Source organism: Phaenicophaeus curvirostris, unplaced genomic scaffold, assembly GCF_032191515.1.
Source record: "Phaenicophaeus curvirostris isolate KB17595 unplaced genomic scaffold, BPBGC_Pcur_1.0 scaffold_59, whole genome shotgun sequence".
Classification (NCBI taxonomy): Eukaryota; Metazoa; Chordata; class Aves; order Cuculiformes; family Cuculidae; genus Phaenicophaeus; species Phaenicophaeus curvirostris.
Window position 1 is genome coordinate 632,903 of NW_027206681.1, and position 26,534 is coordinate 659,436.

The 26,534-nt window shown below is 54.7% G+C and overlaps 5 protein-coding genes across 6 annotated transcripts in view; all 5 read right to left on the minus strand.

The window, feature by feature from the left end:
* LOC138734132 (olfactory receptor 52B2-like) overlaps positions 1-26,534 on the minus strand; it is a 94,315-nt gene that overhangs the window by 19,098 nt on the left and 48,683 nt on the right. The gene's annotated exons all lie outside the window — the stretch shown is intronic.
* LOC138734101 (olfactory receptor 51G2-like) lies at positions 1,935-4,850 on the minus strand. The gene is given in 4 exon segments (XM_069881658.1): positions 1,935-2,428; positions 2,725-2,918; positions 2,920-3,186; positions 4,798-4,850. Coding segments are annotated over 4 exon segments (1,008 nt in total).
* LOC138734142 (hemoglobin subunit epsilon) lies at positions 7,400-9,633 on the minus strand. Its single transcript, XM_069881721.1, has 3 exons — positions 9,508-9,633; positions 9,178-9,400; positions 7,400-7,554 (listed from the first exon to the last, which is right to left on the minus strand). The coding sequence occupies exons 1-3, from the start codon at positions 9,597-9,599 to the stop codon at positions 7,426-7,428; spliced, it is 444 nt and encodes a 147-aa protein (XP_069737822.1). The 5' UTR covers positions 9,600-9,633; the 3' UTR covers positions 7,400-7,425.
* LOC138734141 (hemoglobin subunit beta) lies at positions 13,084-14,731 on the minus strand. The gene is made up of 3 exons (XM_069881720.1): positions 14,553-14,731; positions 14,213-14,435; positions 13,084-13,328 (listed from the first exon to the last, which is right to left on the minus strand). Exons 1-3 carry the CDS (start codon positions 14,642-14,644, stop codon positions 13,200-13,202), a joined length of 444 nt encoding a protein of 147 aa, XP_069737821.1. The 5' UTR covers positions 14,645-14,731; the 3' UTR covers positions 13,084-13,199.
* LOC138734143 (hemoglobin subunit rho) lies at positions 19,728-21,477 on the minus strand. The gene is made up of 3 exons (XM_069881722.1): positions 21,331-21,477; positions 21,001-21,223; positions 19,728-19,877 (listed from the first exon to the last, which is right to left on the minus strand). The coding sequence occupies exons 1-3, from the start codon at positions 21,420-21,422 to the stop codon at positions 19,749-19,751; spliced, it is 444 nt and encodes a 147-aa protein (XP_069737823.1). The 5' UTR covers positions 21,423-21,477; the 3' UTR covers positions 19,728-19,748.

Here is a 26,534-nt window from a genome sequence, read left to right on the forward strand (position 1 = left end):
GGGGTTCAAGGCCAGGTTGGATGGAGCTTGGAGCCCCTGATCCAGTGGGAGGTGTCCCTGCCCATGGCCGGGGTGGAACTGGATGGGCTTTGAGGTTCTTTCTGACCCAAACCATTCCATGATCCATGTTTCTGTGTGTGTACGGCAAAAGGAAGCAGAACCGTGTGCGTGGAACCAAGCGTTTATTGTGATTGCAATTAAAATTTTAACAACCTTAGAGAGCTGGCCTCGTTAGCCGACCTCACGTCATCTGCAAGCTCTGCAAGTCCACCGTGCACTCCTGTGTCCAGGTCACTGATGACGACGCCGAATAAAATGAGACCTAGGTGAGATCCCTTGGGGACGACACTGCCCTTCTCTGGATTGCAAATGTCCTATCCAGACTTTAACCCGCTTCCCATCCCTACAAGAGGGTTTTCTCCTGTCCCCTTACAAAGTACTGTCATTAAATGCATTTAGACAAGGGGGTTTGGGCATCCATGTATGGTGTGGGTGGACAGGATCCCAGAGAAAGGGATGGGTGCCCAGATGTCTGCCCCATCCCTGGAGGGGTTCAAGGCCAGGATGGATGGAGTTTTGAGCAACCAGATCCAGTGGGAGGTGTCCCTGCCCATGGCAGGTGTTGGAACGTGATGGGCTTTAAAGCCCCTTCCAACCCATTCCATGATTCTATGACCATGGGATCCCTACGATAGGAGCTACTCCCGCGTAAGTCCAGCCGACCCCCTACAGCAGGATTCCCCTTTTCAGTAGCCTGGCCGACTCTGCAAGGCTTTACCCTCTGTTTGCACCCAGGTGGTCAGTGACCTCATTCTTTATTGCAGCTTCAGCCACACCACCAGGAGTGGAAATTGGTCCCACTGCTCTGTAGGTGTTGGGGACACCATGGGACCCATTTTGCAGACAGTGTATAGGGGGTGATCACCTGCCCTGCAGCACCATGGATGTTTGTAGTAGAGTGATCCTTCCTACCCAGCAGCTCTGCAACTTCATAGTGAAGCTCCTTCAGGCTCTCCAGTGATTGGCACCAGCTCCTAGGAGATAATGACTATTAATTGGTATTTATTTGAGGTAATCCCTCCTCCACATTCAGTTCAAACTGATCGAGAACCCCATGCAGAGCTCTGGGCTTGGGGAAGAGCAGCTGGAAAGCTGCCTGGCAGAGAAGGACCTGGGAGTGCTGGTTGTGAGCAGCTGAACATGAGCCAGCAGTGGTCCAGGAGGCCAAGAAAGCCACCAGCATCCAGGCTTGGATCAGCCATGGGGTGGCCAGCAGGAGCAGGGACAGGACCATCCCCCTGCACTCAACATGGTGGCAACACCTCAAATCCTGGATTCAGTTTGGGTCCCTCACTCCAAAAGAAAGACCTTGAGGGGCTGGAGCACGTCTGGAGAAGGGCGACGAAACTGGTGAAGGGTCTGGAGAACAAGTCTTAAGAGGAGCAGCTGAGGGAACTGGGGTGGTTTATTCTGGAGAAGAGGAGGCTGAGGGGAGACCTCCTCACTGTCCAAAACTACCTCAAAGGAGGTTGTGGTGAGGTGGGTGTTGGTCTCTTCTCCCAAGTGGCAGATGATAGGACAAGAGGAAACATCCTCAAGTTGCACCAGGGCAGGCTCAGGTTGGATACCAGGAAAGATTCTTCACTGAAATGGTTCTCAGGCACTGGCAGAGGCTGCCCAGGGAGGTGATCGAGTCACTTTCCCTGGAGGGGTTTAAAAGACAGGTAGACACATTGCTCAGAGATATGGTTAGGAGGTAGACAGGTACGGTTGGACTTTATCTCAAGAGTCTTTTCCAACCAAGTGATTTTATGACTCTAAGACCCCCTGGTCCATCTACTTTGAAGAGAGTGTTGTGTATAGAACCCTACCAAACACTTTCAATGGTGAAATTGGATGCAAAGAGCTCCCTGATCTCCTCTGCCATGGCTTAGTCATCTCAGATAGTGCCCCTCACCCTTCATCGCCAAGTGGTCCACCCTTTTCCTAGCTGAATTCCTGCTTTTAATGCATTTAAAGAGCATTTGACTGTCAGTTAGAGCAATTTTGTAGCTCTTGCTTATGCTCAAGCTGTCAGTTTTTGTGGGCATCTCATGAGGGCATGCTTCCCACTTCCCAGTGACCCCAGGCTGCTGGCCGCGGCCAGTCCAGCCCATTCCTTGGCACAGGAGCCTGAGCACGAATTTGCAAAGGGGCTCGTTTCTCATGCTGTAGCTGATGGGGTTCAACACAGGCAGGACAAAGAGGTAGACGTTGGCCAAGAACACAGGGGTGAAGGGTGCAGCGTTCTTCCCGTACCAGTGCACCACGGACAGGCCAACCAGGGGTACATAGAAGGTGAGAACAGCACAGAAGTGAGAGACACAAGTGTTAAGGGCTTTGGTCTGCTCATCTCTGGAGGTGATGGCCAGCACAGCCTTGATTATCATAGAATCATAGAATCACCAGTTTGGAAGAGACCCACTGGATCATCGAGTCCAACCATTCCCATCAATCACTAACCCGTGTCCCTCAGCACCTCGTCCACCCGTCCCTTAAACCCCTCCAGGGAAGGTGACTCAACCCCCTCCCTGGGCAGCCTCTGCCAGGGCCCAATCACCCTTTCCATGAAATATTTTTTCCTAATGTCCATCCTGACCCTCCCCTGGTGGAGCTTGAGGCCATTCCCTCTCGTCCTGTCCCCTGTCCCTTGGGAGAAGAGCCCAGCTCCCTCCTCTCCACAACCTCCTCTCAGGTAGTTGCAGGGAGCAACGAGGTCTCCCCTCAGCCTCCTCTGCTCCACGTAGCGGTCAAAGGCCATGGCCAGAAGCACCAAGGACTCCATGAAGGAGAAGACATGGATGCAGAACATCTGGGTGAGGCAGACTGGGAAGCTGATCTCTCTGGTGCCAAACCAAGCCACGTGCAGCACTGTGGGTCAAGCCCAGGTCTGCGGTGGCCAGCATGGAAAGGAGGTAGGACACGGGCTGGTGGAGCCTTCTGTCCACTCTCACAAGGAGCAGGATGGTGCCGTTTCCCAGCGTTGCTATGAGGCACGTCAAGCAGCAAGGGATGAAAACCCAGTGGTGGAAACGAGCCATCCCAGGGACGCCCGTCAGGAGGACGTGGCTGCTGTTCCCTGGGGCCGTGCTCCCTCCAAGACCCTTTTTTATAAATGATTCAAAGGTAACGCAGAATTGGGTCTTGCTGAGCAATCAAAACAACTTTGTGTCTCAGTGTGAGGGTCTTATTCCTGATGTCCTCCTTCAAGATGTTCCAGAGCGGAGACAAGCGCTTTGCAGTGCCGGTTGAGTCTTTCTCCCTGTTTTATTACCCTTCAGATTTACCACCTGTAAAGCTGATAATAGCATCATTTATTGCTCCAGGGCCACCTCCCTCCCACGACGTTGTTGCAGCCTCTTCTCTGAGTCACTGTTACATCATCCCCATCCCACCCTCGCACCCGGTCTCTTCTTCTGTATAGGTCCCTCTCCAGCTCTCCACATGGAATCTGCAGACTTCCCCTTGGTCTCCATCCCCTTGGTGGGATGGAAACAGCCTCATCCCACGCACTCTCTTGAAGGACATCAATCCAAGAGGACGATGATCCCTCTCATCACCTGGATCACAGAATAATAGAATGGTTTGGGTTGGATGGGACCCCAAAGTCCATCTGGTTTCAGCCACAGGCAGGGACACCTCCCACTGGATCAGGGGCTCCCAGCTCCATCCAACCTGGGCTCCAACACCTCCAGGGATGGGGCAGCCACCAGTTCTCTGGGCAACCTGGGCCAGGGCCTCCCCACCCTCACAGGAGAATATTTCTTCCTAAGATCTCTTCTAAATCTCCCCTCTTTCAGCTCATTTCCCTTCATTTTGGAGATAGTTACTCTAATTGTCTCTGTTACGATAGTTCTTACCCACCAAGCTATTCAAAGGGATGGGCGTTTCAGTTGATGTTTGTGACGGTAACAAACAAAATAACTATAATTCTTAGCAGGGTTGGTGTTATTACAGCTAAAGGTCATGGGTAAAACGGAGCCATGTGTACACAAACCCAGCCCTCAGTTCTTCTGCAGAAACAAGAGCTTCCAACCCACAGATCTCTCAGGGAAACACACACTGTTGAGTGAAACACAAATCAAGAAAGTTTCCAGTACAGAAAGTAGATCTAGGAAAGCTGTGGAGGGGCTCTGGATCAGGGAGTGCAGGGATGGGATGAGGGTCTGCCCCATCCCTGGAGGTGTTGAAGACCAGGTTGGATGGGGCTTGGAGCCCCTGATCCAGTGGGAGGTGTCTCATGGCAGGGTGTTGGGACTGGATGAGCCTTGGGGACCCTTCCAACCCAACCCATGACTCTATGGAAACAGCTCCAGCTTTGAGGACAGGGATGGTGCTTTTTTGATTTTCAGGTAAAAACCAGTTGTAAACAACTTCTCAAGCCCATTTGCCTGGTTTCTGCTCTTTTCAGGGGCTGCGGTGGCTGATGTGGATGAATTGAAACCTTTCCAGCCCCCAACACTCAAGGAATTCATGCTCCATCTGTCTGCATAATCAGGGAACTTGGCATTGTTTAATTGGCTGAACTCATTAACACGCCGTGAAAAATGGAATGAGTCTATTTCTGACTGCCTTGCTTCTCAGACAAAGCCCCAGACATCTGCGCCTCCGCTCTGCGCTTCGCCAGCTAAATAATTAGCTTGATAAGTTAAATTAGCAGACAGCTTTCCAGGGTGTTCTAATTAGCTTCAACACATAAACACTTCAAGCTGTATTTGAGTCTGGGTGTCCAGGCTTCAACATCTACCACACCGTCACCTGTAAACGTGCTTCAGATGTCCTGCAAAAATCAAAGGATTCCTCTGCATCATCCTGGGTAAATGCTCATTAAATTGGGAAAAATCCCATCCTCCACCTGTGGGGCTGCCCCAGAGACACCCCAGGGCCCCTCCATGGAGCTGCCCACCTGGATTGCTCCACAAGGAGGCTGAGGAAGGAATGTTCATGGAATCATGGGATGGTTTGGGATGGAAGGGACCTCAAAGCCCATCCAGTTCCACTCCCTGACAGGGGCAGGGACACCTCCCACTGCATCAATTTGCTCCAAGCCCCATCCAACCTGGCCTTGAACACCTCCAGGGCATGAGGACTCCAGAATTGGACACAGGGAGTGTGAGGAGGAGGCCATGGAGAGGTTGCAAGTGCTGAAGAACCTCCTGGATGAGCACAGACTGAGAGAATTGGGGTCATTCAGCCTGGAGGAGAAAAGTCTGCAGGGAGAACTTAGAGCAGCTTCCAGTATGGAGAGGGGCTCCAGGGAAGCTGGGAAGGGACTTTTTACAAGGGACTGGAGTGACAGGATGAGAGGGAATGGCTTTGAATAAGAAGTGCTAATATTTAGATTAGACATTAGGAAGAAATTCTTCATGATGAGGGTCATGAACCCCTGGCCCAGGTTGCTCAGAGCAGTGGTGGCTGCTCCACCCCTGGAGGGGTTCACAGCCAGGTTGGATGGGGCTTGGAGCCCCCAATCAAGGGGAAGATGTCGCAGGGGGTGGGACTGGATGGGCTTTGAGATCCCTTCCAACACAACCCAACCCGTTCCATGACACTATGACCCTCTCTCCGCTGGGCTTCATAGCACCACCTGTCAGGCTCCCAGTGAGCAGGGACCTGGAGCCACTGGTTCAACAACTCCAAGTTTCCCAGCTCTGGGCTCAGCAGCAGCCACTTCAGAGACAGGAGCCAAGTGTTGTCCACATCGGCAGATGGGGTGTAAAAATCAGTGTTTTGTGAAATCCCACGAAAATACAGCTCCTAAATCTTGACTTTAGGGCTCAAAATCCCATCTGAAAGATGCCGTTATAGCACTGGTTCATAGGCTCATAGAATCATAGAATCACCAGGTTGGAAGAGACCCACCGGATCATCGAGTCCAACCGTTCCCATCAATCACTAACCCATGTCCCTCAGCACCTCGTCCACCCGTGCCTTAAACCCCTCCAGGGAAGGTGACGCAACCCCCTCCCTGGGCAGCCTCTGCCAGTGCCCAATGACTCTTTCCATGAAGAATTTTTTCCTAATGTCCAGCCTAAATCTCCCCTGGTGGAGCTTGAGGCCATTCCCTCTCGTCCTGTCCCCTGTCCCTTGGGAGAAGAGCCCAGCTCCCTCCTCTCCACAACCTCCTTTCAGGGAGTTGGAGGGAGCAATGAGGTCTCCCCTCAGCCTCCTCCAGGCTAAACACCCCCAGCTCTCTCAGCCGTTCCTCATAGGCCTGTTCTCCAGCCCCCTCACCAGCTTCGTTGCTCTGTTGGAGGTGGATCTGTGCATCTGTGATGGATGTGGACAGATGGACAGATAAAGGGTTGCACTGGCAGGAGCTGACTGGGTGGTTGGGTGATGAGTTTGGCCGACACAGAGTTAATTTTCTTCATAGCAGCTCACACAGGGCTGTGTTTTGGTATTGGGACCAAAACAGTGTTGATAGAGCATTGATGTTTGTGTTATTGCAGAACAGGGCTTGCAGAGCATCAAGGACCGTGCTATTCCTCACCCTGCCCCACCAGGCTGGGGGTGCAGAGCTCGCCCTGATGGAGCAGAGGGATGTTCCACACAACATCCCACGCAGGAATAAAAGCTGGGGGAGAAGGAGGAAAGGGGGACTTCTGGAGTTAAAGCATTTGTCTTCCTAAATAATCACTACCTGTGATGAAACCCTGCTTGTCCAGCTGAACATCTGAGGGGTTAAACTATAACAGAGGGGGGTGATGGATGGGAGGAGGGATGGATGGATGGATGGGTGGATGGGAGGAGGGAGGGAGGGAGGGAGGGAGGGAGGGAGGGATGGATGGATGGATGGATGGATGGATGGATGGATGGATGGATGGATGGGTGGATGGGTGGATGGATGGATGGATGGATGGATGGATGGATGGATGGATGGGTGGATGGAGAGTGTGAAGTAGCTATAGGAAGGCACAGGGATGGATAAGAAAGCCAGCGGTGAACCAAAGCTGCCCCATATCCCAAAATCTGAATAGAAAATTACCCATCTAAAAGTAAACCAGCAGCAAAGAAGCAAGGATGACGTGGAAGGGCAGTGACCCCTCAAGTGTCCCCACCTCTGCTCAGCTGGAGTCCCAGGGCAGGAGATGCAGAGGAACAAAGAAACACACCACTAACTAGATCTTCACCACATTTGGCCACAGTTCTTTGGATGCAGCCCAGGACACTGTCTGCCCTCTGGGCTTCTAGAACCAAGAAATACACCCGCACGTGGATGGCATCACGGTGACAGCATAAATCCCCCCACCTTCCCCCACACAGAGACAGGGAGACTCGCATATTCGGGGCTGGGAGGTGTTTATTTGGTGGTCACCACCCAACGGGTTAACACCTTGTGCTTGAGGGTTGCTTGTGGCACGCAGGGACCCTTCCCCGGGATGCTCAGTGGTACCTGCGGGCCAGAGCGTGAGCCACGACGCTGACCAGCTTCTGCCAGGCGAACTGGCAGGCAGGGGTGAAATCCCCGGCGAAGTGGGAAGCCAGGACGATGATGAGGATGTCTCCCAGGAGCTGGAGGAGAAAGAGGGCAAGCAGGCAGGGTTAGTGCTGCTCAAACTGCTCCAGAAACATTTGGCCCTCAAGGCACATGGTGTGAGCATCAGGGTTGGCCTGTGGCCTCAAGCTCTGACAGGGGAGGTTCAGGCTGGACATTAGGAAAAAATATTTCATGGAAAGGGTGATTGGTCCCTGTCCGAGGCTGCCCAGGGAGGGGTTTGAGTCCCCTTCCTGGAGGGGTTTAAGGGACGGGTGGACGAGGTGCTGAGGGACATGGGTTAGTGATTGATGGGAATGGTTGGACTCGATGATCCGGTGGGTCCTTTCCAACCTGGTGTTTCTACAGTTCTATGCAGGGACAGGAGTTGGACTCCATGAACCTTGTGGGTTCCTTCCAACTCAGGACATTCCACAATTCTCTGAACTGTTGTGCTGCAACGGACCAGGGAGCAGGGAACCGACGCCTCTGAGCTGGGGTGGAGATGTTGGGGCTCACAGCCTTCAGAGTTGGCTCTTCAGCCTTGCAGCACTCAGCTCCACCAGCCCCACGCTGTCCTGCCACCCCTTCCGCTGCAAAAAGCTTCTCCCTCTATGCCAGCTCTTTCTCTCCCTGGTTTTCCTGCTAAAAGCTTCCCCCTGGTGTCAGTCCTGCCACCCTCTTCTTATTCTCACACCACCCCGCAGCCCCCAGGCTGAATTCCTCTCCCTGAAGCTGAATTTCCCTCTGGAAAAGAATCCTGTGTGCTGCTCACTCATCCTCCTCCTCCTCATCCCTGTGGCTGGTTCCGGGCAACAGCTCATTCCCAGGGAATCCCCCAACAAAATCCTCAGACTTTCCATACAGAAAATGTCTTGATTTGGGGAAAACCACCTAAAATTCATTCTTTAATATAAAAAGGAATGACGAGACAAACCTTGAACCTATTTCTCCCTGATTTTTTGGGGATGCTGAAGTAACTTGACCTGAGATCCACCTTGCAAAAAATGCTCTTTAGAGGTAAATGGAGAAAATGACCCATTTTTATCTTAAAATGATGGGGGAGGAGCATGTGTTCCATGAAATAAGGCAGCCCATGCGGGACACGACAGGAACCTGCTCAGTTGTTTCCAAGCACACACAGAAGAGCGATGGAATCCTGGAATGGTTTGGGTTGGAAGGGACATAAAAACCCATCCAGTCCCACCCCTGCCATGGGCAGGGACACCTCCCACTGGATCAGGGGCTCCAAGCCCCATCCAACCTGGCCTTGGACACCTCCAGGGATGGGGCTTTCCCCTACAGGACCTATGGTTCCCTTAGTTGCTCTTCTCAGCTCCTCTCTGGCTCCTCCAGCCCCCTCTACACTTTTCCCTGGGTTTTTTCTTCTGTCCTCCGCTCCAGTATCTCCTTTAGGTAACCAACTTCTTTCCTCACCACCACTGCATTGTTGCTAAAAATGGGACTTTTTAGGGTGAAAGCCACCCACACTCCTGCAAACTCCTCCACACGAGCTGTCATCACCCTTGGGTGCTACACAGGGACCCTGTCTCCACCAGCAAAAGGAAACTACCCTAGAAAACAGGTTTGGAAGCGATGCCCCCAGTTTCAGAGCCAAAACTGGACAGAGAGAAGGGGTTGGGGCTGCAAACCCATCTCACCCTGAAGTTCTCGGGGTCCACATGCAGCTTCTCGCAGTGCAGCTCGGACAGCTTGGAGAAGGTGGCCTTAATGTTGTCCAGGTTCTTCACGGCTTCCCCGAAGGAGGTGAGCACTTTCCTGCCATGGGCGCGGACCTTGGGGTTGCCGAGGGTGGCAGTGGGGCTGGAGAGGTTCCCGAAGGAAGAGAAGAACCTCTGGGTCCAGGGGTAGACGATCAGCAGCCTGGGGAGAGACAGGGGGACACAAGAAGATGCTGTTAACACTCCAGGGACTGGAGAGGTTTCTCTGTCCAGGATGAAGCTGAGCAGACGCCCAGGAGATGGACCTACCTGGCCAGGGCCTCGGCACCACATTCCTCCACGTTGACCTTGCTCCAGACGCTGGTGATGAGCTGCTTCTCTTCGGCTGTCCAGTGCACCATGGTGGCAGGCGGGTTTGCTGGGAGCTGCAGGAGGACGCAGAGCTCGTAGCTGAGCTGCAGACCCCACGGAGGCTTTTATCCACTTTCAGCAGCTCCTCCCCACCTCCCCCTGCGGGGTCATTGGCTGGGGGTCCCCAGCACTGGTGGGGCAGCAGAAGGGGATGGCCAGGGTGTGGCGTGCTCAGAGTGGGCCCCTGGTTATCCTGAGCCTGAGATCCTTATCCCTACCCCTCTGTCCAGCCTGTTCTCCGTATCACCCACCAGATACGGGCCCCTTTGCGGAGAAGGGGCTGCACAACCCACCATGGTCATGGTTTAATGTGGCAGGGGAGTCGCTGGGGCGTGAGCCTGGGCTCTCCAAGCCCTGGACGCTGCCCTTCCGATCTCAAATATGAGGAATAAAAAATGTGGTGGGTTTGCCACCAGCAGACCCTGAGGATCCCTGAGTTGCAGGAGGACTCGGAGGTCCTTGACCCACCAGGAGCTGTGGGAGCACTGAGGTCTTGCAGCTGGAACCCACACTGACCCCTCTGCTCTCCTCCTGTAACCCTGACCTTCTCCATTCGCTGTTCCCTTCCCAAAAGGAAGGAACTATCCCAAAGGTTCTCCCCTCATATGTCAAAGGATCAGCGAGATGCAACAGGGAGCAAGAATCCAACAGGATCACCCTCTTCATCCCATTTCTGTTTCCAGCCGTATCCTAACAGGGCAGGTGAAGTGGCCTTTCAACACCAGGTTTGCCACAGCAGGATCTGCCGTGGGATCCAACAGCAGCAGAAGTTCAGCTCAAGGGGGACCCCAGGCCCTTTCCACCCTCACCCTGTTCACGTCATGTGAGTTGCTCCCCTGGACACCCCGAGCACACAAGGGGGACTCACCCACCCTGCAGCAATGACCCTGCGTGAGGGTGGTCTCCTGCTTTATTTTCTGCACCGAAGCCCACCAAACACAGCCCTGGTGAGAGTGCAGGGGCTGAGAGATGGGTCGTAGACTCATCAGATAATTAAGGTGGGAAAAGACCTCCAAGCTCATGCAGTCCGGCCGCCAGTCCAACCCCACTGTGCCAAGTGAACCCTGTCCCCGAGTGCCACGGCCACACGGGTTTTGACCCCCCCACCAGGGATGGGGACTTGACCACTGCCTTGGGCAGCCTCTGCCAGGGCTTCAACACTCTTTCCAGGAAGGAATTTCTCCCAATATCCAGTCTAAACCTCCCCTGGCACAACTTCAGGCCATTTCATAGAATCATGGAATCACCAGGTTGGAAAGGACCCACTGGATCATGGAGTCCAACCATTCCCATCAATCACTAACCCATGTCCCTCAGCACCTCGTCCACCCGTCCCTTAAACCCCTCCAGGGAAGGGGACTCAACCCCCTCCCTGGGCAGCCTCTGCCAGGGACCAATCACCCTTTCTGGGAAAATTTTTTCCTAATGTCCAGCCTGACCCTCCCCTGGTGGAGCTTGAGGCCATTCCCTCTCGTCCTGTCCCCTGTCCCTTGGGAGAAGAGCCCAGCTCCCTCCTCTCCACAACCTCCTCTCAGGGAGTTGGAGAGAGCAATGAGGTCTCCCCTCAGCCTCCTCTTCTCCAGGATAAACACCCCCAGGTCCCTCAGCCACTCCCAGAACCGCTGGGGCTCCAGACCCTTCCCCAGCTCCATTCCCTTCTCCGGACAGACTCCACTCCCTCCAGGTGTTGGAATGAGGGGCCAAAACTGAACCCAGGATTCAAGGCGCAGCCTCCCCAGTGCCAAGTGCAGGGGTATGATCCCTGCCCTGCTCCTGCTGGACACCCCATGGCTGATCCAAGCCCGGATGGTCCCACAGCACCGGGGTCAATCCACTGTCTCCCTTTTGTCTTCCACAGGGTTTGGGTTGGGCTGAGCCGGAGGCGCGGGGTTCAGTTGGAGAAGCTCCCAGGTAGGAGGCACTGGAACAGGCTGCCCAGGGAGGTGGTTGAGTCACCTTCCCTGGAGGTGTTTAAGGCACGGGTGGACGAGGTGCTGAGGGATATGGTTTAGTGTTTGGTAGGAATGGTTGGACTCGATGATCCGGTGGGTCTCTTCCAACCTGGTTATTCTGTGATTCTGTGATTCTGTGAAATGATCAGAAGCTCCATCCCTGCTCCTGGGAAGAGGTGTCCCATCAGGAACACAAATGGTGAGAAGATCCCAGCCTTCCTCTGGTGCACAGACCTGGTCTCTGGTCTGCTTGGGTCGTGTCTACCCCGAGGCACCTTGCTTGCAGGAGAGGACCTTCTTCTTTGGGTATTTCAGTCATTTCTGCCTGAGGTCTATGAACAACTGTGCTCATACAAATATCTGTCAAGAAACCCATGAAAAATGATGTAAGAAACTGGGTTTTGGGGACCATGGACACCCAACCACGACATTGCACCCTGGGCCTGTCCAGACTCCCTGCACTTTGGGACTCAGTAGAAATCACTTGACACCTTCTTTTTGCCACCAGAAGCAAAATGCCTCTTCCTCCAAGAAAAAAATGAGTTGGAAGAGGGTCTTGGGGGTCGGAAAGGGCTTTTCATAATGCCCGGTGGGTCAGAGTGGGTGGCCCCTGGATGTGGATGAAGCAGGGGTAGGATACGGTGCAGAAAGGGAGTCAGAGTCACTGGGATATCACACTATGCCCTCTTTTTTCTCCTTTTTCCCATCCTCTTTCAGCAAACTGTTGTTTTTACTGCGTCACACTCAGAAGTGAGGAGGCAGACGGAGCTTCCTATGCCCAGAACAACCTCTACCCACCAGTCCTGCCCTGCAGGCACTGAAACACCTAAACCACTGGCATGTAGAGCATCCATCAAACCCCATCCATCAATATCCACGTCCATTGATACCCACATCCATTGATAACCATGTCCATCAATACCCATATCCATCAATACCCACGTCCATCAATACCCACGTCCAGAAAATCATTGACAGCCACCACAATTAGCAGGAATGCCCCCCCCAGTCACAGAATGGGTGGTGTAGGGTGGAAGAGCAGCACATAAACAGGGTCTGGACAGGTCCTGATAGCAAAACGTTTATCAGGAACCTGCCCCCACCCAGCCGGCTGCGTGGCCCGTGTGAGTCAGCTAAATCCTCGTAGGCTCTGTGCCAGGAGTGAGTGAGGGTGGATTAAACTGTTCACTTGGTTTATCCTGCCTAAAAAAAATCTCACAAACCCTCCCAGTTCCTGCAAGAAAACTCCTTGGTTTCACAGTAAAATACAGCCCGGTTCCTCGGTGCAATCTTCCCGGAGCGGGACCACCAGGGCAGCAGGGGTGGATCTACCTGAAATGTGATTTTCAGAGGCAAATACCATGTATCCCCCCAAAAAAAACATGCAGCACAAAGGGAGGTGGCATTTTCTGGGAGCAAAACACCCACCCTCCTCAATTCTACCCCCTGTTCCCCTGTGGGTGCCCCAAGACCCCGTCTCCTCCACCCCTCCAGCTTCTCAAGGACACACAGACTCAGCAGGGACTTCACAGGATGAGCTTTATTTGGCTGTTAGAAGCTGTCATCTCCAGAACCACGGACCCGCTGGCGCGCGACGCGTGGCCGGAGGATGCTGCTGGGGATTCTCCTGTTGACTCTTTAGTGGTACTTGCGGGCCAGAGCGTGGGCCACGGCGCCAACCAGCTTCTGCCAGGCAGCCTGGCACTCGGGGGTGAACTCCTTGGTGAAGTGGGAGGCCAGGACGATGATCAGGGTGTCACCCAGGAGCTGGGGGGACAAAAGCACCCTTGGGTTAGCAATGCCCAGGAGCCAGACCCCCGTTCAAGCACTTGATTAGATCCAGGGGAACCTCTGGGCACCTAAACATGCAGGAGCCTTTTTTAGGATGCACCTGAAGCTTGTTCTCTGCTCTTACTCTAAAGATTCAGGTTCTGCCACTGCTGTGGGAAGAGGAGCTGAAAATGCTCCAGAAATCTGGTTGATTAAATTTATCTTTCTCTTTTCTGGCTTCATTTGGGAGCTTCTCCTGAGCAGAAGACTCAGCTGAGCATCTGCCACGTGGCAAGGAGCCGGCATTCTGTGCTGCAAAGCTCCCTGTCATGAACAAGGAGCTCACGCTGACCTGGGGGGATCCCTCCCAGCCCTGGATTAATTCCCCACTGGGAAACTCTCAGCTGCGGAGACATGGCTGGTGAAGTTTTCTCCCCCTTTTAGGTCCCATTGCTCTTTTTCTTTTGGCATCTGGTTACCGTCTTATGCGCCTCATCTCTTCTCCGTGTCAGGCTTCTCTCTCACTCCTTTGCTTTTCCCTTGGCTCAAACCTCTTCCTGCTCTTCAACTGCTTCTGCTTTACTCTCTCCCCTCTGTTTCCGCACAAAAACCACCTCCTCGCTGCCTTCCTGCTGCCTGTGGACCCTCCAAACAGCCTCTCTGTAGCCGTCACCACTCGGCCCCTTTGGTGCTTCCTCTTCAGCTGCAGGTTGGTCCTTTCCCTCTCGGTCCCTCTCCTGCACCTCCTCTTTGCCCCAACCACCAGCCCCTCTTCCTCCTGCACCATCACGCCAAGAGCGAATCCCTCACACGATGAAGGAACTGCTCGCGGGGACACGAGGGAGGGGAGGACGGGTGCCCTGGCGAGGAGCGCGGCTCACCCTGAAGTTCTCGGGGTCCACGTGCAGCTTGTCACAGTGAAGCTCGGACAGCTGGGCGAAGGTGCCCTTAATGTTGTCCAGGTGCTTCACGGCTTCCCCGAAGGAGGTGAGCACTTTCTTGCCATGGGCGTGGACCTTGGGGTTGCCGACGATGGCAGTGGGGCTGGAGAGGTTCCCGAAGGAAGAGAAGAACCTCTGGGTCCAGGGGTAGACGACCAGCAGCCTGGGGAGAGACAGGGGGACACAAGAAGACACAGACAACGTTAAAGATCCCAAATGCCATCACCAGGGTTTCTCTATCCAGGATGAAGCTGAGCAGATGCCCAGGAGATGGACCTACCTGGCCAGGGCCTCAGCACCACATTCCTCCACGTTGACCTTGCTCCAGAGGCTGGTGATGTGCTGCTTCTCTTCGGCTGTCCAGTGCACCATGGTGTTGGGTGGAGGGTAGCGCGCGGCTGCCGGCAGGTACGGAGAAGTTCTCGGCTCTTGCTCCCAAGGGGATCTGCGAGCGGGCGATCTCCATCCCCGCTTTTATCCACTACACTGGGCCCCTCCTCTTCTCCATGCACCCCTCCATTGGCTGAGTTCCCCCGAGTTCGGGGGGGGCCCCAGCCCTGGCACCGCAAGGGAGGGGACGCGGTGTCAGGGTGGGGCCCCAGGGCAAGGTGCCCAGATCCACCACCACGATGGGCTGGCGCGCCGCCCTCCCGCTGTCTTTGATTTCCAGCCCTGCTCCTCTCCACTGAACCGTGATGTTGGTCTCCACGCACAGCCCAAGCACAGCACCGCACGGGTCCCACAGGAGCCCTCGGAGGAAGGTGTATGAAGGGCTTGGTGACCCTCATGGCTGGCTGCGTGGATTTGTGACAGAAGACTCAGCCCTAGGGCGGTTGGGTCCTCCCTCTGAATGTACCAGTGGTGTGCAAGTGGTTTACTCTTTGTCCTCTTCTTGCAGGACCTGTGAGGGTGCTCCTTGTTCTTTCTTCTCTTTAGGGTAACACCAGGAAAACCATGGGCAGTGGTTTGCACTCGGAGATTGCTCCAGTCGCAAGGATCGTGGAATGGCTTGGGTTGGAAGGGACCTCGGAGCTGCTCCAGTCCAGCCATGGGCAGGGACACCTCCCACTGGATCAGGTTGTTAAAAGGTCCATCCAACCTGGCCTTGAACACGTCCAAGGATGGGACAGACACCACTTCCCTGGGCAGCTTGGCCAAGGCTCTCCCCACCCTCAGCATGCAGAATTTCACCCTAAAAGCTAATCTCAATCTTTCCCTTTTCAATTTGAAGCCATCTGCCCTCATCCTATCACTCCAGGCCCTTGTAAAAAGTCCCTCAGCAGCTTTCCTGGAGCCCCTTTCCATACTGGAAGCTGCTCTAAGGTCTCCATGGAGCCTTCTCTTCTCCAGCATGAACAACCCCAACTCTCCCAGACTGTCCTCTTTGCAGAGGTGCTTCAGCTCTTGGATCATCTCCGTGGCCTCCTCTGGACCCGCTCCAACAGCTCCATGTCCTTCCTGTGCTGAGGACTCCAGAATTGGACACGGGGCTCCAGGTGGGGTCTCCACAGAATGGAGCAGAGGGGCAGAATCCCCTCCCTCCCTGCTGGTCCCACGACTTTGGAATCAGCCCAGGACACGGGTGGTTTCTGGGTTGCAAGCGCACGTTGCCAGCTCATGTGGAGCTTCTCCTCCACCAACACCTTCTCCATACCTCCACCCCTAAGCAGAAGACTTTAAAATGTGCTTAAAATGAACTCTTTCTTATAAAAGCAAGCGAGACGGACGCATCCCCTGGAGAAGCCCCAGGCAGAGCACAGGGCTGGGGCTGCCTGGGCTGTTTGGGTTTGCCAGGGGTGTCTCTGCTGTCTCACAGCGTTCAGAGCTGCTGACAGTGAATGCTCCTCGTGTCCCAGCTGGGATCACCCTGTCGCCCTCACAGACACCTTCAGGGTTACTCAACTGTCAGCTTGAGCCTCCAACGCGTTCCAGACTGCTGCCCAGCTGTTGTAAACAGCCTCTGGGCCTGCCCAACACAGCAAGTGTCTTTAAAATGTCTTTGTGGCTGTCTAATCTCCAGACTCAAAAGCCCTTGCAAGTCTTTCCCAGGGAGTTTAATCTCGTGTGTCTCCCTTCTTCCATCTGGCAACCACCCCGTGGCTGGGGAGGATGTGAGAAGCGCTTTGAAGGAGTCACTTGCTTGGACAGGATGAGGTGTCCCTGCCCATGGATGATCTTTAAGGTCCCTTCCAACCCAAATCATTCTATGATTCTGTGACGATGTCTTCTAGCATGGACACCGTAAGCTCAGGAGATGCTGCTGCCCGCAGCGGTGAGTGAGGTGAAGCCGTGTGGGACAGGGCTGAAGGAGAAGGAAGGGAAAATAAGGGGAAGCTCAGCAGCACCCAGGGCTTGTTTATCTTTTGCTGCTTCTCTTGGTTCGGCATCTCACCTCACGCCTGGGATGGGCATTTGAAGCTGCCCTTGTGGGATGGTGCATCAGAGCTCCTCAGATCCCACCAGTCCACCCAGCCAATACGGAACCTCGGAGCTGTGTCCACAGATCTCATCTCAATCTCCCCTCTTGCAGCTCAAAAACTTTCCCATCATCCCATCCCTGCACTCCCTGATCCAGAGCCCCTCCCCAGCTTGCCTGGAGCCCTTTTCCATACTGGAAGCTACACTAGGGTCTCCCCACAGGCTTCTCTTGTCCAGGCTGAACAACCCCAACTCTCCCAGCCTCTCCTCATACAGGAGGTTGTCCAGTCCTCACATCATCTCCGTGGCCTCCTCTGGACTCGCTCCAACAGCTCCACATCCTCCCTGTGCTCAGGACTCCAGAACTGGACACAGGGCTCCAGGTTTGGTCTCCCCAGAGCAGACCAGAGGGGCAGAATCCCCATCCCTGTCCTGCTGTTCCCACAGCTTTGGATGCAGCCCAGGACATGGTTGGTTTCTGGGCTGTGAGCACACCTTGCTGGCTCTTGTGGAGCTTCTCCTCCCCCAGCACCCCGAGTCCTTCTCCTCAGGGCTGCTCCCAATCCTTTCTCCATCCAGCCTGCACCGGTGGTTGGGATTGCCCTATCCCAGCTGCAGGATCTTCCCCTTGGGCTTGTTGAACTCCATGAGTTTCATACAATCCCACCGCTCCAGCCCGTCCAGATCCCTCTGGATGGCAAGTAGAGAATTTACTTTAAGGTCTCACCACCAGTTACAGCTGAAGCCACCAGGCAAGGCTCAGTTCCTAGTTGCATCACAGCCTTCTTGCATGACTCCAAGTGCATCAACACATCCTACAGAGCATCAGGACCCTGTTTGCAAGATGGTACCTGTAAGAATTCCCTTCTTCTTGGACGACCTCCCCTGTGAGCAGGAAACACTTTGGATTGAGATGCTCTGCCAAGTAGGAGGGTGGAAAAACATCACGGCTTTCAAAGATACACAAGCAGCAGAGAGCAACGTTACGGAGCAGAGGGAAGGCTGGAAGAGCTGACGGAGCTTCATTTGGAGCAGGTAATAGGAGACAAGACAATGCTCTTTGATTTATAAAGGCGGCTGCCAGGAGGAAGAGAAGAGGGCAGATGTCATCCTGCATATGGTGAGAGACAAGCCCTGCGAGGCTGTTCCTTAGGGCTGGATCGTTTTATGTGAAGAAGCAAACTGACTGGGACTCTACCGACAGCAGCGATGATGCTTTGCCAGGATAGCTGATTTCTTCTGGGGTTCTAGGCATGCTCTGAACCAAAAGAACTTATTTTTTCCCCCATAAGCGCTGTCTGCACTCAGCATCTAGCACCTGATAGAGCAAAACCATATGGCTTTTGCCAGGCAGATAGGGTATTTTTTTCCTATTTCTACTTGCATTCTGTAACAAACAAGCATGGTTCCCTGTCTGGTATTTGGTGTGCACCCCATTTCTGGTGCTGGCAGGCTCAGGACTGAGGACCAAACCATTCCTTGGTTCTATGAGTGAACTCGGGGCCCTACCACTCTCTGCTTGGGATGGAGTTCTCAGTGCTCAGGACTCTTCCCTCGAGCATCCTTCCAGCTGGCTGTTTCCTTTGGTGTGGGAGCAAGAGTCCCTAAGTCGTTCTTCATCTCCTGGCCCTGAGCTACTTCCATGGATGGGAACCTTCCCTTTTATCTATAAACCCTTCCCTTTATCTATAAAATAGAGAAACCATCATGATAGTGGCAAAAGGCATCTACAGGGATGACTTTTCTGCAACCAAGCAGAGTTTGTTGGTCAATCAGATTGCAGGAGGCGATATCCCGTGCCAAGCTTTACCAGAGCCCTTATCGGCAGGAGTGGCAGCCGTGCCCAGCCTCTGTCACTCTGGATCCACGCCAGTCTCTCCTCTCTCCTCCAAAACATGGAATTTCTTCTGTCTTAAGCCAGTGGGTCTTGTGGGTGTCTATTTCTTGTGATCTTCCTTCCCCAGGTGAGAAGTCCTGTCCAGGCTCATCCTGCTCAGTGCCAGCTTCCTCACCAGGGTCCTGCACTGGGGTCGGGGCAATCAAACAGAAATCCAGGCTGGGTTTGAGAACAGCCCTGAGGAGAAGGACTTGGGGTGCTGGGGGAGGAGAAGCTCAATGTGAGCCAGCAATGTGTGCTCATAGCCCAGAAATCAACCATGTCCTGGGCTGCATCCAAAGTCGTGGGACCAGCAGGACCAGGGAAGGGGATTCTGTCCCTCTGCTCCTCTCTGGTGAGACCAAACCTGGAGCCCTGCATCCAGCCCTGGAGTCCTGAGCACAGGGAGGACATGGAGCTGTTGGAGTGAGTGCAGAGGAGGCCACGGAGATGATGTGAGGGCTGGAGAACCTCCTGTATGAGGACAGGCTGGGAGAGTTGGGGTTGTTCATCCTGGAGAGGAGAAGGCTCCATGGAGACCTTAGAGCAGCTTCCAGTATGGAAATGGGCTCCAGGAAAGCTGGGGAGGGGCTCTGGATCAGGGGCAGGGATAGGAGGAGGGGGGATGGTTTTGAGCTAAAAGAGAGGAGTTTGAGATGAGATCTTAGGAATAAATGTTTTGCTGTGAGGGTGGGGAGGCCCTGGAACAGGTTGCCCAGAGCAGGGGTGTCTGCCCCATCCCTGGAGAGGTTCAAGGCCAGGTTGGATGGGGCTTGGAGCCCCTGATCCAGTGGGAGGTGTCCCTGTTCATGGCACTGGAGTGGAACTGGATGAGCTTTCAGGTCCCTTCCAACCCAAACCATCCCATGATTCTGTGTCCCATGGGAGATCCATGCATGGGGCACCCCAGCATCACTTTCTCCCTGGAGGTCCAGGACAGCTCCATCGGGCAGGCAAGGATAGGCAGCAGTGACCCAGCTCCTGCCTTTTGGAGAGACACCAAACAGCCACCCTTTCTGCAGCCTGATGCTCCCAGCAGCCCTGATCCCGTTGCCTCCCTTCATGCCCCCTGCTCCCTCCCGCCCATCCCACCAGCAGCCCCAGAGACACAGGAGCACAATATGTAGTCCAGAAAATGTGGTTTTTATTGACTGTTAGAGACACATCTCCCTCCAGGCATGTTTAGTGGTACTTGTAAGCCAGAGCATGGGCCACCACGCCAACGAGCTTCTGCCAAGTGGCCTGGCAGGCAGGGGTGAAGTCCTTGGTGAAGTGTGCGGCCAGCACGATGATGAGGATGTCTCCCAGGAGCTGGAAAGGAGAAGCAAGGAAATCAGGTCAACACGGTGTTTGAGCACCCTTTGTCCTTTGAAGGACCAGGGGCTGAAGGGAACCAAGCTCTGGTGGGTCCTGGAGGCTGCAGCCAAGGGAAGCTCTTTTAGCTGAGTTCTCTGTGCAGGAGGAGTCCTGTGCTGACCACATCCACCTCCTCTGTCTCTGTGTCTCCTAATACCCACTTTTCCCACACTCTAGATTTTATTTCCAGCCCTTTTCTGTCTTTTTCCTACTGTATCATCTCATTCCTACTTGAGGACAGGGTTAGGGTCAGCATGAGGTCTACATCCCTAAAATTAGGCTTAAACAGAGGCTGAGACCAAGACCATCAGCCACATCCAACCCCCTCAATCCCTTCCAGCCTGAACTTCTCCCTCTCTTCACACACAGGGACTTCTCCCCCTTTCCCCTGATCCCATTTGCTTCATTCCCCTCCCGCTCCCCTCCCTCATCTCCTGACCTTGTCCCCACGCTCAAACCTGACTCTAACGGCAGACTGAATCTCTTCCCATCAGTGCCCACTCCCTGAGCTCTCCTCCCATGCCTGCAAGCCCTGGGAAAAGGGGAGAGATGACGAGGTCCCCATCCCTGGGACAGGAGGTGCCAGAGGGAGGTCACACATGGCACCAAGACAGCACCTGCACCCTTCGGGCACTGCCCTCCATCCTCTCCATCCTCTCCATCCCCAGCCCTCCAGGCCTCCAGACCTTGGAATCACCAAGTCAGGGATATATGCAGTTGGAAGGGACCCGTAAGGAACACTGAGTCCAGCTCCCTGCTCCTCACAGGATCACCTAAACCTAAACCATATGACTAAGAGCATCCTCCAGGCGTTCCTTCGACTCCAACAGCCTGGGGGCCATGAACACTTCCCTGGGGAGCCGGTTCCAGTGACCAACCACCACATCTCCCTCAAACCCCTCACAACCAGGCATTATCAAATACCCAACCTCCTCCTCTCCTCCAGTTTCCACCTAAGCCACCCCTGCTCTGTTTGGTAACTAAAATTGCTGTTATTTAGGTTTGTTTGAAACCCTCTCAGCACTGATCTGCTCGGTAGGATGAAAGGGAAAAGGGTCAAGTCCTGAGAGTGGCTCACCCTGAAGTTCTCGGGGTCCACATGCAGCTTCTCGCAGTGCAGCTCGGACAGCTTGGAGAAGGTCGTCTTGACGTTGTCCAGGTTCTTCACGGCTTCCCCGAAGGAGGTGAGCACTTTCTTACCATGAGCGCGGACCTTGGGGTTGCCGACGATGGCAGTGGGGCTGGAGAGGTTCCCGAAGTTATCAAAGAACCTCTGGGTCCATGGGTAGACGATCAGCAGCCTGGGGAGAGACAGGGGGACACAAGAAGATGCTGTTAACGCTCCAGGGACTGGAGAGGTTTCTCTGTCCAGGATGAAGGTGAGCAGACGCCCAGGAGATGGACCTACCTGGCCAGGGCCTCGGCACCACATTCCTCCACGTTGACCTTGCTCCAGACGCTGGTGATGAGCTGCTTCTCTTCGGCTGTCCAGTGCACCATGGTGGCAGGCGGGTTTGCTGGGAGATGCAGGAGGACGCAGAGCTCGTAGCTGAGCTGCAGACCCCACGGAGGCTTTTATCCGCTCCCAGCAGCTCCTCCCCGTCCAGCGCTGCAGGGTCATTGGCTGGGGGTCCACACCAGTGGTGGGTCAATCTGTCCGTGGAGTGGTCAGCCTGCGATGAGGTGTGGTCTTCAAGGAAAAAGCCCTGTGACCTGATTAACAGGCAGGCTCTGGACACAAAGTCCTCTTATCTGCCTCTCCATCCATCCCACCACCGCCTGAACACACTACCCTGTGCCCTCCAGCCACCCTCAGGCAATGGCCTGTGAGCAAGGGGCTTCACAACAGACTCATGATGGCACAGCCCAACCTTTGTGTCCTCTGCAGGGTTCAAGGATCTCCAAACCTGAGGGGTATTTCTCTGATATGATGGATAGAATCACAGAATCATAGAATCACCAGGTTGGAAGAGACCCACTGGATCATCGAGTCCAACCATTCCCATCAATCACTAAACCATGTCCCTCAGCACCTCGTCCACCCATTGATGAGCTGATTTGTCTGGAGAACAAGCCTTATGAAGAGCGGCTGAGGGCACTGAGTGGTCCTCAGCTCTCAGGATCCTCTCATGGGGGCAATTCCTGCAGGCACCCATATTTTTCACCTACATTTCCTCAGCCAGCCGGGTTGGGATGGGCTGTTGTTGCACCACATGAGTTCAATCCACGGATCCCCACTCCAACACCTACTGGGTTCATTTCTGGGCCCCTCACTGCAAGGAAGACCTTTGTGGGGCTGGAGCACGTCTGGAGAAGGGAACGGAGCTCAGGAAGGGTCTGGAGCCCTGAGATGCGGCTGAGGGCCCTTGGGGCTGTTCATTGTGGAGAAGCCCTGGCAGAGGCAGCCCAGGGCAGTGGTGGAGTTCACACCGTTGGAGGGATTAAAAAGATATGTAGAGGTGAAACTTTGGTACATGGCTCAGTTGGCATTGTGGGGCTGGGCTGAGTTTGGACCAGATGAGCTTAGAGGTCTGTTCCAACACCAATGATTCCATGGTTCTATGATATATGAGCTGAAGGGCTTCACCAGCTCTTCTGGACACACAGACCAGCAGAGAAGCCCTTGTCTGTTCTCCTGAGCAGGCAACCTTCATCAGGTAAAACTGTGGAAAACACCAGCCTGCCCAGTTCCTCCACACCCAAATCAGGAGCTGGAGATACAAGGACATGAAGCCAAGTGTTAATGAAACAGAGGGAACCTCCAGGTTTTGAGGGATGGTGGGTGGTGTGAGGGTGGGGAGACCCCACAACAAGTTGCCCTGAGAAGTGGTGGTTGCCCCATCCCTGGAGGGGTTCAAGGCCAGGTTGGATGGGGCTTGGAGCCCCAAATCCACTGGAAGGTGTCCCTGCTCATGGCAGGGGGTAGAAATTGGTGGGCTTTGAGGTCTCTTCCAACCCAAACCGCTCCATGATTCCACAAGATCCATGCTCAAATGCCAGAAATGCAAAGCCAGGACACAGGAGCTTTGTGGCAACCTGACAAGACCATGAATTTGCATCTATTAAGAATGGTTGGACTCGATGATCCGGTGGGTCTTTTCCAACCTGGTAATTCTATGATTCTATGATTCTATTTGTAGGCGCTCTAGGAGGTTTCATCCAGACCTCTGACCCATTCCAGTGGCAGATCCATCGTGGCCCATTGGTCTCATCGGAGCTGGTCTGGGCGGTAGAATGAGCCCGTCACCATGACCCACTTGGGGTGCCCAGGTTTGTGGTCAGGTTTCAGATCCTTGCCTCCAGGTCCTAGGAGACATTATTAATTTTCTCACATTTCTGAGCCCCGAGCAAGGCCCAGAGGCCCCTTCCAGCTGCAGGTCGGCTGCCGGAGCTCTCTGATAACACAACGCGGAGCAGGGTCTGCTCGGGGCTGATAAATGTATCACGAAGGTGGCTGCTGCTTGCTCTAGCTCCTCACCTAAAGAGCACACAGGATGACACCCCCTCGGCTCCTGGGGTGAATTGAAGGCTTCAGAAGTAGTCAGTTTTCATAGATTCATAGAATCATCAAGGTCGGAAAAGACCTTTCAGAACCCCTGGCCTCCAGACCCCTTCCCAGCTCCGTTCCCTTCTCTGGACGTGCTCCAGCCCCTCCAGGTCTTTCTTGGAGTGAGGGGCCCAGAAGCAAACCCAGCACTTGAGGTGCTGCCTCCCCAGCACCGAGTGCAGGGGGACAATCCCATCCCTGCTCCTGCTGGCCACCCCATGGCTGATCCAAGCCAAGATGCCCTTGGCCTTCTTGGCCACCTGGGCCACTGCTGGATCATGTTCAGTCACTGTCCACTAACACCCTCAGGTCCTTCTCCTCCAGGCAGCTTTCCAGCTCTTCCTGAAGCCTGGAGCGCTGATGGGGTCTTGTTCAACCAGGTCCTGCACTTGGGACACAACCCCATGGGCCAAGGCGTCTGCAGAGCCTCCCTCCCCTCCTTTTGACCACCTGCCAGCTGAATTTAACTCCATTCCTCACAACTCCTGGGACCTGGCTAATGCGGCAGGACTCAAAGGTTCTCTCTCAGCACAGAGATGTGACTCCTGTCTGGGGGAAGGCGAGAGCTGGCCCAGCGTGGCCGTGTCGTTCATTGCTCCTCTCACCCTGCAGCCCGTGTTTCTGGCAGCCCCAACGCTGGAAATAAACTCCGTCTCTATTATTAGCAACGCCTTCGCCTCATCTGCAGTGGGAGTCTTGTTTTCAGCTCTGCAGAGCTGAGCTTTGAAAGAGAAAAGATAATGAAGTGGGTTTTTTTCCTTCTGCATCTGAAGCAGCAGCGCGGAACGGCTCGGGGAGGGGTGGGAGAGAGCGTGAGGAACTGGGACAAGCAGGACAACATCAGACACAGAAGCTTGAGGGAAGAGTATAAACTGCAGCACTGGTAGTAAAAATGTGGTTAATAAGTGCTGGTTTTCTGGCGTTTGCAGAAAAGCAGGCAGGGACGCAGCTCATGGTGAGAAAACTCAGCTCCTGGTCCTGCACTCGGACACTTTAGGGTTAGTTTCTGCGGGAGCAGCTGCAGGAGCAGCATCACTTCTTCATGAGATGGTTAAAAACCAGGAGCTGAGGGGAAGGTTGAGGGAAATGGGGTGGAGAGAGGCTCGAATCATTCCAGCTGCCTCATCAATGAGATCTTTGGTGTTGTTCTTCAATAACAAAGGGATCTGAACAGGCTGGATCCATGGGCTGAGGCCAACGGGATGAGGTTCAACCAGGCTGACTGCCGCGTCCTGCCCTTGGGGCACAACAACCCTGAGCAGCTCCAGACTAGGAGAAGTCTGGCTGGAAAGTGCCTGGAGGAGAAGGACCTGGGGGTGTTGGTTGAACAGGAGCCAGCAGGGGCCCAGGGGGCCAAGGAGGCCAAGGGCATCTTGGCTTGGAGCAGCCACAGCGTGGCCAGCAGGAGAAGGGAAGTGATTTTCTCTCTGAACCCACCACTGGCAAGGCCAAACCTCAAATCCTGGGTTCGGCTCTGGGCCCCTCACCACAAGAAGGACCTTGAGGGGCTGGAGCGAGTCTGGAGAAGAGCGATGAAACTGGTGAAGGGCCTGGAGAACAAGCTTTATGCGGAGCAGCTGAGGGAACTGGGATTGTTTAGGCTAGAGAAGAGGAGGCTGAGGGGAGGCCCCATCACTCTCTCCAACTCTCTGAAAGGAGGTTGTGGAGAGGAGGGAGCTGGGCTCTTCTCCCAAGGGACAGGGGACAGGACGAGAGGGAATGGCCTCAAGCTCCACCAGGGGAGGGTCAGGCTGGACATCAGGAAGAACTTCACTGAAAGCGTTGTCAGGCCCTGGCAGAGGCTGCCCAGGGAGCTGGTGGAGTTCCCATCCCTGGAGGGGGTTAAAACTGTGTGGCCATGGCACCTGGGGACAGGGTTCAGTCAGCACAGTGGGGTTGGGCTGACGGTTGGGCTGGATGAGCTTGGATGTTTTTCCCAAACTTAACAATTCATAGAATCATAGAATCGTAGAATCATAGAATCACCAGGTTGGAAGAGACCCACCGGATCATCGAGTCCAACCGTTCCCATCAATCACTAACCCACGTCCCTCAGCACCTCGTCCACCCGTCCCTTAAACCCCTCCAGGGAAGGGGACTCAACCCCCTCCCTGAGCAGCCTCGGACAGGGACCAATGACCCTCTCTGGGAAAAATTCCATCCCGATGTCCATCCTGACCCTCCCCTGGTGGAGCTTGAGGCCATTCCCTCTCGTCCTGTCCCCTGTCCCTTGGGAGAAGAGCCCAGCTCCCTCCTCTCCACAACCTCCTCTCAGGGAGTTGGAGAGAGCAATGAGGTCTCCCCTCAGCCTCCTCTTCTCCAGGAGAAACACCCCCAGCTCTCTCAGCTGTTCCTCATAAGGCCTGTTCTACAGCCCCTTCACCAGCTTTTTCCTGGATGAGGGAAAGGCTGTGGATGGATCTTCCTGGACGTCAGCAAAGCCTTTGACACAGTTTCTCCCAGCATTCTGCTTCAGAAACTGTCACCTCTGGCCTGGACAGGCGCACACTCTCCTGGGTGGAAAACTGGTTGGCTGGAGGGCCCAGAGAGTGGTGGGAGATGGAGTTAACTCCAGCTGGAGGCCAGTGACAAGTGGGGTTCCCCAGGGCTCAGTGCTGGGTCCAGCCCTGTTCAGCGTCTTCATCAATGACCTGGATGAAGGCATCGAGGGCACCCTGAGCAAGTTTGGGGATGACACTGAGCTGGGTGGAAGCTGGATCTGCTGGAGGGTTGGGAGGCTCCAAAGGGATCTGAACAGGCTGGATCCATGGGCTGAGACCAACGGGATGAGGTTTAATGAGGCCAAATGCCGGGTCCTGCCCTTGGGGCACAACAACCCTGAGCAGCTCCAGACTAGGAGAAGTCTGGCTGGAAAGTGCCTGGAGGAGAGGGACCTGGGGGGGTTGGTTGAACAGGAGCCAGCAGGGGCCCAGGGGGCCAAGGAGGCCAAGGGCATCTTGGCTTGGAGCAGCCACGGCGTGGCCAGCAGGGCCAGGGAGGTTCTTCTCCCTCTGGGGAGACCCAACCTCGAATCCTGGGGTCAGTGCTGGGCCCCTCACCACAAG

Excerpts from the sequence above, each read along its gene's own strand:
- LOC138734141 (XM_069881720.1), bottom strand. The coding sequence starts at position 14,644 with ATGGTGCACTGGACAGCCGAAGAGAAGCAGCACATCACCAGCCTCTGG. Across the intron at positions 14,436-14,552 it reads GGTGCTGAGGCCCTGGCCAG|GCTGCTGGTCGTCTACCCCT; the intron begins GTAGGTCCATCT and ends GTCTCTCCCCAG. Across the intron at positions 13,329-14,212 it reads TGGACCCCGAGAACTTCAGG|CTCCTGGGTGACACCCTGAT; the intron begins GTGAGCCGCGCT and ends TTGTCCCCCCAG.
- LOC138734142 (XM_069881721.1), bottom strand. The coding sequence starts at position 9,599 with ATGGTGCACTGGACAGCCGAAGAGAAGCAGCTCATCACCAGCGTCTGG. Across the intron at positions 9,401-9,507 it reads GGTGCCGAGGCCCTGGCCAG|GCTGCTGATCGTCTACCCCT; the intron begins GTAGGTCCATCT and ends GTCTCTCCCCAG. Across the intron at positions 7,555-9,177 it reads TGGACCCCGAGAACTTCAGG|CTCCTGGGAGACATCCTCAT; the intron begins GTGAGATGGGTT and ends TTTCTCCTCCAG.
- LOC138734143 (XM_069881722.1), bottom strand. The coding sequence starts at position 21,422 with ATGGTGCACTGGACAGCCGAAGAGAAGCAGCTCATCACCAGCGTCTGG. Across the intron at positions 21,224-21,330 it reads GGTGCCGAGGCCCTGGCCAG|GCTGCTGATCGTCTACCCAT; the intron begins GTAGGTCCATCT and ends GTCTCTCCCCAG. Across the intron at positions 19,878-21,000 it reads TGGACCCCGAGAACTTCAGG|CTCCTGGGAGACATCCTCAT; the intron begins GTGAGCCACTCT and ends TCTCCTTTCCAG.